This window comes from Lissotriton vulgaris, chromosome 10 (genome assembly GCF_964263255.1).
Source record: "Lissotriton vulgaris chromosome 10, aLisVul1.2, whole genome shotgun sequence".
Classification (NCBI taxonomy): domain Eukaryota; kingdom Metazoa; phylum Chordata; class Amphibia; order Caudata; family Salamandridae; genus Lissotriton; species Lissotriton vulgaris.
The window spans coordinates 5879393-5894266 of NC_141698.1; the positions used below are offsets into that span (position 1 = coordinate 5879393).

The 14874-nt window shown below is 47.9% G+C and overlaps 1 protein-coding gene across 1 annotated transcript in view; it reads right to left on the reverse strand.

The window, feature by feature from the left end:
- HSD17B10 (hydroxysteroid 17-beta dehydrogenase 10) overlaps positions 1–10497 on the reverse strand; it is a 31720-nt gene extending 21223 nt beyond the window's left edge. The window contains exons 1-5 of the mRNA XM_086940165.1: positions 10025–10497; positions 7923–8087; positions 1863–2027; positions 1642–1770; positions 480–588 (exon numbers count right to left, since the gene is read on the reverse strand). Coding sequence (XP_086796291.1) covers positions 480–588; positions 1642–1770; positions 1863–2027; positions 7923–8087; positions 10025–10165 — 709 coding nt within the window. The 5' untranslated portion in view covers positions 10166–10497. The remainder of the gene's footprint in view (positions 1–479; positions 589–1641; positions 1771–1862; positions 2028–7922; positions 8088–10024) is intronic.
- Between the last annotated feature and the right edge of the window lie 4377 nt (positions 10498–14874).

The window sequence follows — 14874 nt, forward strand, 5'->3', positions numbered from 1 at the left end:
TGTTCTTTTTAGAAGCACAGGGCTTCACACTGGGTTAGGGCTGTGCAGCTCAGGATTGTACAAAAAACAGAACATACAACTGGCTGGACCATGGAGTGATGCACAGCACAAAGCAGTTAGTCTACTGTGTAGTCATCCCAGGATTAACTCACAAAGTACCCATGAAAAGGTCCTCAATCTTTCTCAGTACTCACTGGCAAAATGAGCACTTCCACCCGTGCCCTGCAGTCCAGCAAAGGCACCCTTGCCCAGCCACAGGCCAAGCAAAACCTTCACAATCAGACAGCCTGGGAGGACGACACAGCTTCAGAGGCCTGGGATCGTAGGAAGAAGGATGAAACCCCCACTGTGTCATGACTCCACACTCAAGACATGTGAATTGATCAAGAGGAGAAATCCACTATTGGTACTCGGGGTGTCCTGAATTTTGTAAACTGCAATAAGGCAGAAGAATTGCCCAGTGGCACCATGGCTCTTACCTGGTGCAATGGTGACCACACGGATGCCCATTGGAGCCAAGTCGCGGGCAATGGGCAGAGTCATCCCCACGATCCCACCTTTGGATGCAGAGTAGGCTGCCTGCCCCACCTGCAAACAGCAGAAAAGAGAAAGTAAGGTGAGACAATAATCCACTGCTGCACTCGGGTACAAACTGGTATGCATGGCTTTCCGCCAATGCTTCATATACTGGGCATGAAGTGAGGCGGCACAACCTGCTGCGGCCTTCGTACACAGCACATGGTGCCCTGGTGGAGAACAGCAACCACTCGAGCGGTGCTTTTGGCAAGCTCCCGCTCTCACGTCCTGGGACTCACTTAGCTATCACTCAAGCAGTGCTTCTGGCAAGCTCCTGCTACCACACCCTGGTACTCACTTAGCAACCACTCGATCAAAGCTTCTGGCAAGCTCTTGCTCTCACGTCCCGAGACCCACTTAGCAACCACTCGAGCAGTGCTTCTGGCAAGCTCCTGCTTCCACGCCCTGGTACTCACTTAGCAACCACTAAAACAGTGCTTCTGGCAAGCTCCTGCTTCCATGCCCTGGTACTCACTTAGCAACCACTAAAACAGTGCTTCTGGCAAGCTCCTGCTTCCACGCTCTGGTACTCACTTAGCAACCACTAAAACAGTGCTTCTGGTAAGCTCCTGCTCCCACGTCCTGGGACTCACTTAACAACCACTCGAGCAGTGCTTCTGGCAAGCTCCCGCTCTCACGTCCTGGGACTCACTTAGCAACTCCTCGAGCTGTGCTTCTGGCAAGCTCCCGCTCCCACGCCCTGGGACTCACTTAGCAACCACTCGAGCAGTGCTTCTGGCAAGCTCCTGCTCCCACGCCCTGGGACTCACTTAGCAACCACTCGATCAGTGCTTCTGGCAAGCTCTTGCTCTCACGTCCCGAGACTCACTTAGCAACCACTCGATCAGTGCTTCTGGCAAGCTCTTGCTCTCACGTCCCGAGACTCACTTAGCAACCACTCGATCAGTGCTTCTGGCAAGCTCCCGCTCCCACGCCCTGGGACTCACTTAGCAACCACTCGAGCAGTGCTTCTGGCAAGCTTATGCTCTCACGTCCTGGGACTCACTTAGCAACCACTCGATCAGTGCTTCTGGCAAGCTCTTGCTCTCAAGTCCTGGTACTCACTTGTCCATCGAATGCAGCCACGCTAGCGGTGTTGACAATGACCCCTCTGTGCCCATCTGGGTCAGGTTCGTTCTTCCCCATTTCTCCGGCAGCCAGGCGGATGACATTGAAGGTACCAGCAATGTTTACCTACAGAAAGAAGGGTCAGATCACAAGGTCAGCAGCATTCTTTGGGTAGTAACAAGATCTCGTAGAGAAGACCGGTCCATAGCTCCACTTACGGTGATCACCCTCTGGAAGTCCTCGAGGCTGTGTGGAAGATCTTTTTTGGCATTGTAAGTCTTCACTGCCACAGCAATCCCAGCGCAATTAACAGCAATATCCAGACGCCCAAACTTCTCTCTTGCCATAGCCAGGGCATTCTTCACATCTGCTTCCGACGTCACCTGCAGGTGAAGGAATAACACTAATGGGATTGGGGTGACCAAGGTAGAGATGCAAGGACTATCCCAGGGCTCTCCTTAACAAGAATCCATGTCTAAGACGAATGTTGCATCAACAATTAGGTCTCAAAACATCCTTGCAAGATAGGTATCCATTGCACACCGCCAGGCCAGATTCAGCATGGTTGAACTCTGGTTTTCTAACATAGGGTCCATGCCTATATTCAAGTATTCACCCAAGATAATTTGACATAAAACGACTAAATGGAAATTGGGTGTTTTTTATGGTATGCTTGTGCGATCTCACTGTGTAAACATTTACAAACCCCTTTAGGACCCTTAGATTTAGTTTGCTAAACCTTCAGCTCAACCCTGGATAGCTGAGGCTCTGAGCAGCATGGCTTATATAAAGGAACAAGTGTAATGCATTTAAACAGCACCAACACAATTGAAGAAATCACCGACACCAAAGAAATCCAACCCGAATTTATAAAAATACACTGCATTTTTAGACACCACAACGAAAAAGATCAACCTGAGGGTTCCTGAGATATACAGCCTACAACGTGCAGTAAAACAAGTTATTAAATTCACCCGATAAAGAGCACTTGCAATTTTTTTTTCATTGACACTTGAAAACTTTTAAACCAAAAGGTTTGGGCTAGGTGTGATGCGGTCACAGGAGTCACTTTAGGCAACCAACTTGGTTGGGAGCCAGTCAGAGGGGAGGGCAGCCATGTTCTCAGAAACAGTTACCTCAGCAGGCATCAATCATTTACAGGCACTTTTATCCTTTTCAGGGATTTCCTATGAAGTGGTCCTGATACAAGGGATGAAGGAAGCTGTAGATGCTCAAAGGATTGTGTGGATGCCATGCGGCTGACGGGGGTCTTACTGCGACTAATGATCGGTCCACGAAGGAGGTGAAGTAGCCCCAGTCACAAGGCCGATGTCCCTCAAAGTCCTCTCAGTGCTGGCAGAAGTCCAGCTGCCACTGGACTACTAGTCGCACAGTATCATGGTCCCAGACCAATCCTTCCTGGGTTGATAACTTGTCCCCTGGGGTCCCCAGCGGCACTCTGACACTCCGACACTCCTGGGTTCAGCGAACTCGGGTGCAATTTTGTGCATCGGGTCCTGGTCCCAATCGCTGCACAACTTGCTTCAGCAGGTTTCTCAGCTGTTGCTTCCCTGTGTTGTGAACAAGAGGCCAGCTCACTGACCCTTGGAGTCTCTTAGCTTTGGATGGGCTCTGGAGACTACTTCTGTTCGAGCAGGACACAGAAGGCACAGTCCCTCTCCTTTCCTAGCCACCAGGTGCAGTACACGCAGGTGCTGTATCTCTCTTTGCTGACTCTAAGGTGCAGCAGGGTAGTACTCCTTTGGTCCTTTTACAGTCCAGTCAATATCTGCATTCAGGGTGCCCTCTTGTGCTTAGAAAATGCGCTCAGGGCAGGATGCAGTCGATAACCAATGGGCTCCTCCCACCTGATGACCACTTCCAGCAACGTGTGGCTTCTGGGGATCGACTATTCTGCCCACTTCCAATATGGCTTGTGAAACTCCCTAGCCCAATCCAGAGATGTGGCTACCGAGGGTCAACATAGCCCCAGGAAAACCAGTTTGGCAACTGCGTGCCCTTCTCCTGTGCCGAATGTCCAAGAAATGTAGCAGCACCTCTTAGTGTTAGCCATTTGCCCTTCAAATGCAGTGTCTTCCTTTGAAGCTTACCTTTTGGGCCAACACTGGAGTGGCTTCCTGCAGGAGGGAGGGGACAGGAGGAGCAGGCCCCTATTGTTTCCTTTCCTGGGAGTCATTAACATATCTCCCCAGGAGGGCAGAAATCTGTCTCGGTGACGGGATCCTGTGTGCGACCAGTGTGGGCACACTGAACCAAAGGCAACAGATTGGTAACTTTACTGAATTTGCACACTGCAACTTGTTACATTAACTTCGACCTGAGAACCAAGTCTGGCTTAATGGAACGAGTTGTTTGATGCCTCGGATGACTCACTTGGGTCTCACTGTTCCAGAGTCAGCACAGCTGAGGGGGTCACTGTGAAACCCTGCACTCTCCAAGTGGGCGACTAAGCTTTTCCACAGTAAAAACCACAGTTCCATGTTTTTACTACCAGAACATGTAAAATTACAGGACAATGGTCCTGTGGTTTTGGTGGGAGGGAATCTGTGTTTGCACACGATGACATTGTGCATCTGACACAAAACCAAAAAGATACCCAAAAGATGCCCATTGCGCCCACCACCCAAACAACTGAAGAGCTTAATCTTAAAGTAACTAATAATTTTACGTGGCTCTCCTGATGACACAACTGTGGAGGGCAGTGTCCAGTCAATGGTCGCAGAGGGTCAGTTGGCACAGTCACTGGAGTCGAATTTCAGTAACTGCAGGACGATTACGTGGGATCTGTAGGTGGATATAGTTCTAGATTATCATACCTGTCCCTTTATGTGTAGGATGAGATCTGTAGCTCTGGTTCTACCTGTTAAGGTACAGATTTTCTGGTGATTGGAGAGTTCACAGGACTAGGAAGGGTACTTTGGGCACTATGGGATCCAGTAGCTGGACTAGTCTTGTACATATCTAGGACCCTAATTCTATATTCCCGGTTTATGCCCTTGTGAGGTTATAATCAATAATATCCTGATAAAGGCATAAGAATCAGATTCATTTTCAGTATTAGCCCATGCAATCCAACGCACAGCACAGCTATTCCCATCGACTCCTAGAAAGCACAACGCGTCCTTTAAACAAGCCAAGCCTCCAGCAGCCCGGGAAACCCCCTGCTTGTGTTTTGATTTGAACAAGAACTCCTGAAGTCCAGAAAGAACTGTTAGTTCTTAGTGACGTCTTATGTGCAACCTTACGTCAAACCCGGCACCTTCCAGGTATAAAATACCAACAGTTGCCTAAGCAAACACACAGTGGTTTGAAGCAGAGCGGCCATCTACCTGCCCGAGAGTCCAGCTGATGCAAGTGCCCACGGAAGCCGCCCCTCCTGTTTGACGCACTGAGAGAGACGATGTCTTTTTCTCCAGCCGAGAAAATGCAGCTCCGGTGTTTCCAGCCTACCCTTGCGGGTTGTTGGAATATCGAGTCCTGAGGAATGAGATACCAGACCTCCCACATTCTATTACCAAGGTACGGAGCTGACTAAACCCTTTAGAGAATTCTTGATGCAGATTCTTGGCAAAATTATCTTAACCAAATTAACTTAAAACTGCTACTTACTCATCCCTTCCCAAGTATTAGGCTTAGGTCAGGTACACCGGGGTCGGCTTAGTTAGGAGCACCAGTAGAGCCTTTTAGCCGATGTATATATGTATGTATATATTTTATCCATTTTAAAGTATCATATGGCTAAGAAACCGTATCAATGCTTTTACAGTATTATTTCATAATACTACTTTTACTGTACACACTTTACTTTACTTTAAATATTGCAATTGTGGCAATTCACTTCTCTTGCATGAGAAAGAAGACTGCTCAATAAATAACACCTTTTTATTGAAAACGCCTGTCTCTCTATTTCTCTGCATTCTGGTGAAACTAAGTATGCACTGCTGACTGAGTGAAATAGCTGTCTATTGTTTTCACACGACTCTAGAGATATACTCTTATTCTGAGGGAGCAAAGTTATCATGTTTATGCGGTTGTCGGAAACTGAATCCTTTCTTGTCTGAGCCAGGGAAGGTTATCCATCCCTCTTCATTCAAGAAAGTTTCCAGTGACCTCAGAGCTAGCAGGCGCAAACCTAAATTAAGTTTAACATAGTCAGTAGAGACCTAGATGACGTCAGTCCTACGTCTAAACTGCTGTTTATGTTATTCCAATGCGCAGAGCCTATTGGGAAAATAGGAACTACACTACAGACTTATCGCCAGTGCAAGGGACTACCAGCCACAGCTTCAACCCTCAATAGCTCCAGAATCATAAGGGCAGGAAACACAGTTCTGATGGTTCTGGAATCAGTGAGAGTGCCTCAGGCAATGGACTGTGAACCAGGTAAGAGTTGGAAGTCAAGATTCCCCAGGACTCCATAGAATGGGTGGAAAGTATACCTGCTTCTGACCTGTACATTTTGTTCTTATCTCATCACATTTTCTGAGCATTAAAAGAACGAGGTTGTATGTCGGACGCTCTTTTCAGAGGGAGTCTGTTACGTGCCCCACCCTCTCCTTTCGCTGCTTGACCAGTCCCCTCCACCCCTCCCTCATCGCTGCTTGACCCCCGCCGCACATCATTGCTTGTTTACACAGTGGGCAGCCAGCCCTGTGACGCAGTAGTTGGTGCACCGGGTATTCCTTTGCAGTGTTTATGTTCCGGACGGCATCTGTACAAATAAATGAAAAACTTGCATGTCGGAACAGGTAAAATGCCCGCATTACTTTGGTTCCAAGTTGCACTTCTGTGGAGCACACACTTAATTGCGCTTGAGAGGTGCCTCCTGTGATCGTTCGTAAATCTTGAAAGTTGCATTACTGGTTGTAATGCTATGACTTAAAGTAGCAGCATTACTGTAACGCATTATAACCTGAGCTCATCAGCAACATATTATTTTAATGTATTTCTATAGCAGATGGTCTTTTTTTTGGGTGTGGTGTTAAGATTATGACAGGAACAAGTCATAAAATATATTTTAGAATTAAAAAATGGCTAGTTTGTAAGTTTACTGTGCTAAGAAATATATGTGCATCACTGAATATGTGCAGCACTTCTTTAGTCAGCCGCGTCCCATGGCGTTTATAAGTCAGAGGCTGCTCTTGGTGGTGTGTTTGTAATTCATTGACTGTTGGCGTCCTTTACTTCGGCAGCAGCCTGGGCAGTGCATTTCGTGAATGTGGCTTGTTTGTGACATGATATTATCTCATCAATCCAGAGGTTTACCAGAGACCACAAAATGCGCACAGAAAGGGGAGTAATGCAGTAATCAGAGTGCCACACAATTATACCGTACTCTGTTATGTTGCAAAAGCTCTTAATTGGTGAAAATATCATAGGTTTTATAGGCAGCTTTGTATCAAAACCACTACTTCACTTTCTGGCACAGTACCTAAAGACATCGAGTCTCCATAGCTGCAAATGAATGGTGTGCCTAACTGAGAACTACGTGCCACTACCGAAATTTATTTTTGAAGCTTTCTCAGTACATCCTGTCCAGAAAGCAGCAATTACGTATTTACGCACCATGGTAAGAACACACGCACTCAACAATAAGTAAAACTCTGAAATAATGTGAGATGTAATGTGTTCTAATGAATACAAATTGTATGCTGCATAGAAGACAGTTAAGTATGTGTTTATTCTTTTAACGAATGTATGTGTTTTTTTACTTTCATTTGCCTTTGGCGCTCTACCCAGTTGCATGTTGCTTCGGGCTGTGTCTATATATAACTTACCTAGTTGAGGAAGGAGGGACATGAGCTCCATTTTAATGTTTAAAACCACACTCCAAAAAAACAAAGGGGGGAGCAAAGAGGTACTGCTCGACACAAGCAGTGGAGGTGGATACCCCCTCCTTCAGTCTATAGATACTAAACAGGAAGATCCATTCCCAGATAGATTCAAAAGCCATGTCCTCCCAGATTAAGTATGTTTCCTACAGTGGTGGGAAAAACGCACAGTTTGTTTAAAAACCACGCTCCCTCAGTCCGAGTGGTGACATTACAGCCAACACCAGCTACAGGGCCGTTCGTCTGCCGAGAACCCGTATGTCCATGTCACCAGCCACAGCATTGTACACAAATGCACTGACAACTCCTATAGCTCACCGATTGCGGAGACCTATTAGTCTAGCCAATGCTTGGTATTTCTTGGCTCTCTGTGGAAAGTTTTGACTGAGCTCAATAGACAGAAAAACACAATATTACCATACGTACATCAGCAGGGGTAAAAAGGCACTGGTTACCCAATGCTTTAGCCACGTTGCTCCCCTCAGAGGTGGGAAGATCCAGCACCACCGCAGAGGCTCCCTGTTGGATGAGTCGCTCCACCGTTGCCCGGCCAAGACCTGAGGCCGCTCCAGTTACGATGCCCACCATACCCTGTGAGAAAGAAGGCAAGGAATCAAAACAATACTACTCCTTGTCAGGATCTTAGACTTAGATCTCTCTCCAAAGCATGAGGGTGGAATACCTGGTGCTCTCTAACCAACGGACTACGTTCTTTAGGGGACCAGTAACTTCATGATCTTTATTAACCCCTTCCACGCCGATGACGAGCTGGGCTCGTCATGGCGTAGCCTCCTCGTACGCTGATGATGAGCCCAGCTCGTCACGTAACATGCGTTTTTTTAAAATCTCAGCGTGAGAGCGGAATTCCGCTAGCGCGCATGAGGTTAAGGGAAACAACAATCCATCTCAGAGACACTCTGGAGGGGGCCTGTCATGGAGAGACGGGGGTTCTCTCTGTTCCAGAGTGAATGTGCCACTCTGCTGTGCTCAACATCAGGTGCGGCGGGCCTCCTTGCACCCTGCACTTCACTACACCAGGGAACAGCCCTTTATTTTAGGGGGAACTACATATCAAGAGGAGGGGGCACATCGAGCCTTGGGACCCTATCCCAGGGAGCGCTCTATTTCAGAAAGTATGCACTTGGGCAGGGGTGGCTTCTGTCTTCTTAATGCCAGGCACTGCCAGAAGAGCTCCTATAAGGAGGAGATATTACGCTGGGAGGCACAACATCATACGAGGCTCTCCATCTCAGGGAGCTCAGTCTCACTCAGTCAGGTTCATCTGGGTTCCAATGACGTTGAAGCATCAGTGGGCCTATCTGACGAGGCTTTATGCGACAAGCATCTCTCTCGGTCTCATGGGTTCTCTGCTTTGGGGATATTATGGCTCAGGGTCTCCCTGTCTCAGGGCAATCTCTCGCCTTCCGGCACCGCAGTGCCCCTCTGCTTGCACTGCATTTCAAGGGGGCCCTTTATCTCAGGGGGAGCAGTGCATCCCAAGGGGGCTCTTTATCTCAGAGGGAGGGGCTATTTATCTGAGGGGGGCAGTGCATCCCAAGGGGTCTCTTTATCTGGGGGGGGGGGGGGCAGTGCATCTCAAGGGGGCTCTTTATCTCAGGGGGAGCAGTGCATCCCAAGGGGGCTCTTTATCTCAGGGGGAGCAGTGCATCCCAGGGGCCTCTTTATCTGAGGGGGAGCAGTGCTCCCAAGGGGCCTCTTTACCTGAGGGGGGGCAGTGCATCCCAAGGGGGCTCTTTATCCGAGGGGGAGCAGTGCATCCCAAGGGGGCTCTTTATCTCAGAGGGAGGAGCTATTTATCTGAGGGGGGCAGTGCATCTCAAGGGGGCTCTTTATCTCAGGGGGAGCAGTGCATCCCAAGGGGGGTCTTTATCTCAGGGGGAGCAGTGCATCCCAAGGGGGCTCTTTATCTCAGGGGGAGCAGTGCATCCCAAGGGGGCTCTTTATCTCAGGGGGAGCAGTGCATCCCAAGGGGCCTCTTTATCTGAGGGGGAGCAGTGCTCCCAAGGGGCCTCTTTACCTGAGGGGGGGCAGTGCATCCCAAGGGGGCTCTTTATCCGAGGGGGAGCAGTGCATCCCAAGGGGGCTCTTTATCTGAGGGGGAAGGTCTCCCTCTCACCTTCAGGCTCCTGGGGGGGGGGGCTCTTTCTACCTAAGAGGGGGTCTGACCCCCGGGTCTCTCTCACCTCAGGGGGGGGGGGGGGGGGGGAGTCTCTTTCTCTCTGAGGGGGTCCATGCACCCTAGGATGTCTCTCTCTCACCTTCAGGCTCCTGGGGGGGCTCTTTCTACCTAAGAGGGGGGTGTGACCCCCGGGTCTCTCTCACCTCAGGGGGGGGCTCTTTCTCTCTGAGGGGGTCCATGCACCCTGGGATGTCTCTCACTCACCTTCAGGCTCCTGGGGGGGCTCTTTCTACCTAAGAGGGGGGTGTGACCCCCGGGTCTCTGTCACCTCAGGGGGGGCTCTTTCTCTCTGAGGGGGTCCATGCACCCTGGGATGTCTCTCTCTCACCTTCAGGCTCCTGGGCGCCGCCATGCTTCTGCTCCTGCCTCGGTGGCTCCTGCAGAGGTGAGAGGCTCTGCCAGGCGCCGCCCCGGGGCGGGGGCACAGGGCGGCCGGTGAGCACGGCCCTGCCCCCAGCAGGGCGGCCATGACTGCGAGGGAACGAGGCGGCCATGTCAGAGCGGAGCCGCTCACACGTAGAGTGCGGTGGTGGGGGCCGTCGCACGAGCCGGTGGCCCCCGGGTCTCTGTCTGGGCCTCCGGACACCAGCCCCCTAATACCCGCCCTTCCCCCCTCTCTTTACGGGTCGCTCCCTGCAGGGCACGCGGCCACATCAATACATGACTACAAGGCCCGGAGGGGCGGAGCCGGGGGCAGGAGGAACGGACCCCCCCCCCCGGGATCCGCGCGGCCACCGAGGGCCGGTGACCGCTGCCAGTCCTGACACGGCCCACCGACCCTAGAAACAGGCCCGACTGCTGCCGACCCGGAAGGACTGACCCGGAAGTGACGCCCCTGCACGCCGGGGCCGGCCGCCTGCTTTGAAAGGTGTCATGAGCGACACACAGAAGCAATGACCGCTGCCAGACATGACACGGCCCACCGACCCTAGAAACAGGCCCGACTGCTGCCGACCCGGAAGAACTGACCCGGAAGTGACGCCCCCTGCACGCCGGGGCCGGCCGCCGGCTTTGAAAGGTGTCATGAGCGACACTGCCTCTCGAGCAGAACCAAACAAAGGAGGAAAACAGATCAATATCAGCAATAAACCCGTTGAGCAAAAGGAAGCCCTACAATATCTTGATACAACTTCAAACCCCGGAAAAGGTATGTTCAGATACGGGCACGCAATGATCTTCCCAGAAGATATAAATGTGATTCAATCATCATAAAACGCCCCCACCCCATTGCACTTGGTTTCGCCCCCACAGCTGAGCAGAGGATGCAGAGATGAGGGTGATATGTTGTTTTTCCAGCGGGAACAACAAGCATTTGCAATGCAATAGGTCTCGCATTAGGAAAGATTGAGCTCTTGCTCTTGTAAATGACACATTTTTTATTTATGTGTTGGTATTGAAAATAGCGAAATTAATAGCTTTGCCATTTACATCGCCAATACTTTAGTGTATGTTGCATTGAGTGCAGTGTAATTATGTGGCGTGTAATTATGTGGCACTGAGGTATTTGGAGTGTATGTTGCGTTGAGCGCAGTGTAATTATATGGCGTGTATCTATATGGCACTGAGTGGTATTTGGAGAAAACAGCGGGAGGTGCTTTTTTATGCATTACAAAGCAGGAATGGTTAACAGTTGTTTCAAGAAAGCAATTTAATTAACAGGCCAGCTACTGGGCTTAAAAATGTTATTTTATGTATGTTCTCACTGCCTCCTCTGCAATTTTCTGCTCAGGAGTGCTCTCATTCTATGTGTACACTTGAAGTAAAACTGCAGTCCTTCATACATGCCAACATTTAAGGACAGGGAAGTGGGAGATTTAAAATAAAAAATCGGGAGAATGAAAATTCCCCATGGACTTCTATTGTAAAAAATGCAATTTCAGGCGGGAGACAGGTAAAATAAAGCCATTTTTGGCTTGGAAAATCGGTAGTCTCCCGCCTGAATCGGGTCTGTTGGCATGTATGGTCCTTCTATTTTTGTGAAATGTTCCAGTTTTTGGCTTTAAAATTCTGGTCACCCTGATTTGCATATGGCTGGGCTCAAACTGGAGTGGCAGAGTAGACAAAAAATGATGGATTTAACCCAGATCTTTTGACTGGGGGAGAATGTTTTCATTGTCAGCATTCCGTCCATCATTTGTTTGCGTAGCACTTTTCGCCCTATGTGGGATGGGTATGCCCAGACATGGATCCCATGCTCACTTTGCCACTGGATTCAAGATAGCCGGGCTGATGAGGGTTATGAACCTGAAACGGGTCCCAGGATGCTTGGTTCCGGTCCAGGGAAGACATGGCTTGGCAGTCCGGGCTGAACTGTTCCCATGAGGCACAGGGTCAGACTGATTTGCATATGGCCATGTCTGAAATGGGGTGGTTTGGTGAGGTGAGTAAAAGAAAGATGGATTTCCATCATTTGTTTTCTGTAACACCCTAGAAAGGTGTCAACACCTGGCAGGGTGCTTGACTCACCTGCCTGCTGCCGTTGCAGCGCTTCCCTAGTTAGCTTTATTTACAAAAATGCGGTGTGTAAAGAAACCTACGATGACGTTAGGCGCACATCTCCGCACACCCGATATTTGTGGTTGTTACATTTTTCCTCGTTTTTAATGTCCTAGGACATATAAAAAACCAATTACATTTATTATACAAACCGATTATCATTAGACCCAGTGTTACCTTATACACTCAGAGATTGCTTCCGCATTCTCATGCAATCACTATTTTAACGCCAGGTTCCGTGTTCCTGGATTTCGCGCGTTAATTTCAGGTGCTGCCAATTACCCCCAATTAGTCTGACTATAAATATAGAGTTATCCTTACACTATGTCTGGGCGGATCGGATTGCGGATTTCAGAAAGGGCGAAGGCTTTGTGGATGACTGCAGGACGATTTATCACGATCAGTAAGGCTGCTAAAGATATGCTGCTTCCAAGTCTCTTTTCTTGGAGTTTAGAATTCTAAGTCAGTATCATGTCACTCTTACACTGGGTGGACTAGTTAGCTTTAAACTATAATATAAGGGGGCCCGAGATCATGGGAGTCTTATTTAACATATAAGACTGCTGCATTGCTACTTCCAACTCCCGCACTTCGGACTATGGAATCCCCGCATAGCTTTGTATTTATTTACCCCTAGGCGGGCAGGTTTGCTTTTTAATTACGCATATGAGACTCTCGCCAATCCAAATGGGGATAGTGATTTCTATATGATTAAGGGCTTGGAATCGTAAAGGCACCATTTTAATTTTAAGTACATCCTGCATTGAAAGAGTTTAATGCTATAGTGGAGACAGTTTTTTTTTTTATTGGAGACTGATTTTGCGCTTATGAATCTTTCACCAGTCCGGATAGGGAGAGTGATCTCTATAGGATCAAGAGCTTTGAATCGCATGGGCACCTTATTATTTTTCAGTACATTCTGCAAAGAATGAGGTTAATGCCATAGGGGAGACAGAATAGTAATTGGGATACTGGGCTACAGGCTTTTCCTTCTGATTTGTAAACCCTTCATGTTGCTTGACAACCTTGGCCTATTTGCCCCTTGCCTGTTTCAGTCAGCTCTTCTTTCTCTTCCTCCAGGCGTACTGGTTTCCAGTGCCCACATCCTCGTCCAAGTGGTTTACATAATTTTATATCCAGTGGACATTAGAATTCAATACAGATAATAGTCTCAGAGAACTGTAAGAATTGACCTTTATTTAGGTCACGTTCTTTATCCTTGATATGATTCTTATCAGTATTTCCAGGGACTTAATGGTACTATGGCCCTTTTTGCTTCGCTTTTTTGATGTCTTAACTTTAATTGCTCTTTACAAGAAAAATAATGTTCTCCTCTTGCTAGCTATTCTCTTCTTCTCCCTCTTTCTTATATTGAAAATCAACTGAATCGGTTTAGAAGACTTAGCCCAGGCCCACATCAAGTTTTTACAAAGACTTTTGACATTGGGAAAGGCGCCACATAGATCTTCGACTTGGAGGATCGACTTGGAAGCATTGCTTTCCAGTTAACAAGGTACTTAGTCTCAATAAATTTAAGACTTGTCTTTTACTGTCCCCTCAGCTCTAGCTTTTCTGCTTCTTCTTTTCCACCTCTTTTTCCAATATCATTTAACTAATACTCCTGAGATAGACTCAGATTTCTAACTTAGGCACTCCTATATGAGCCTTAATTGTTCTCTATTCGCTGCTTCCCTTCTTTTCCCAACTCATCAGCTGAAATGTTTTGATCTTACTGTTGGAGACATTAGAAATACGTATATCAGGTTGCTTAGGAAACCCCCTCACCTGTTGTCATCTTCTGGCTGTCTTTTCAGCAATGTTTTTATTAAATGTGAAATTAGGCCTGCTGTTGTCCATGTTTGTATAGGTTGGTTCCTAAATACAGGCCTATTTTTAATCATGTTTGTTCAGTTATTTGTCTCGGTTTAATACTGAGTCTGTGTATGTGATGTTAAATCATTGTGTGTAATTTATGTCGTTTTATCAAAAACATTTTGTAAATATGTTTGTATTAACAGCCCTGAAGAAGTCCCCTTGGGACGAAACGCGTCGGCTGTACGGTGTTAACGATTGAAAATAAAGATTTTGAAAAAACAAGAAAAACATCAACTTTCCGCGACTTATTAATAATATTGTTACTTGAAGAATATTGTGGTGCATCTTTGCGGTTGTTTATCTGTATTTGATTCCCTAGGGAATAGGCACAGTAACGGTGGGTGCCAGACAGTGTGCACACAAACCCCTATTGTAATTTGAGGGGAATATATATTCGTTTGGGGAGAAAGGAGGTCAGGTGCTGATAGTAGGCAGGGTCCATCGTTATGCTTCATTTCTCGTCTCTGTTGGTCTTTGCTGGAGTACTGGGGTATGATAAAAGATTGTGTTGTCCTTTATCAGATGTAAAATGATACTTATAGAAATAAAACATGTTTGTCTTGAGCAGTAATTTGCACTGTTCCATTGCATTTTATTCCCGGATTGCTTTCCGGGACCTTCTGAAAGTTTACAGAAACGTACATCCCGCTTGTATTTTCAAAACATTTGAAGAAGATGTAAAAATGATTAACCCTTTCCATGCTCATGACGAGCTCAGCTCGTCATGATGCACGGTTGAGTTGTGCTGATGACGAGCTGAGCTCGTCATGAATAGTAGGAATGACGAAAAGTTAGCATAGGAGGGGA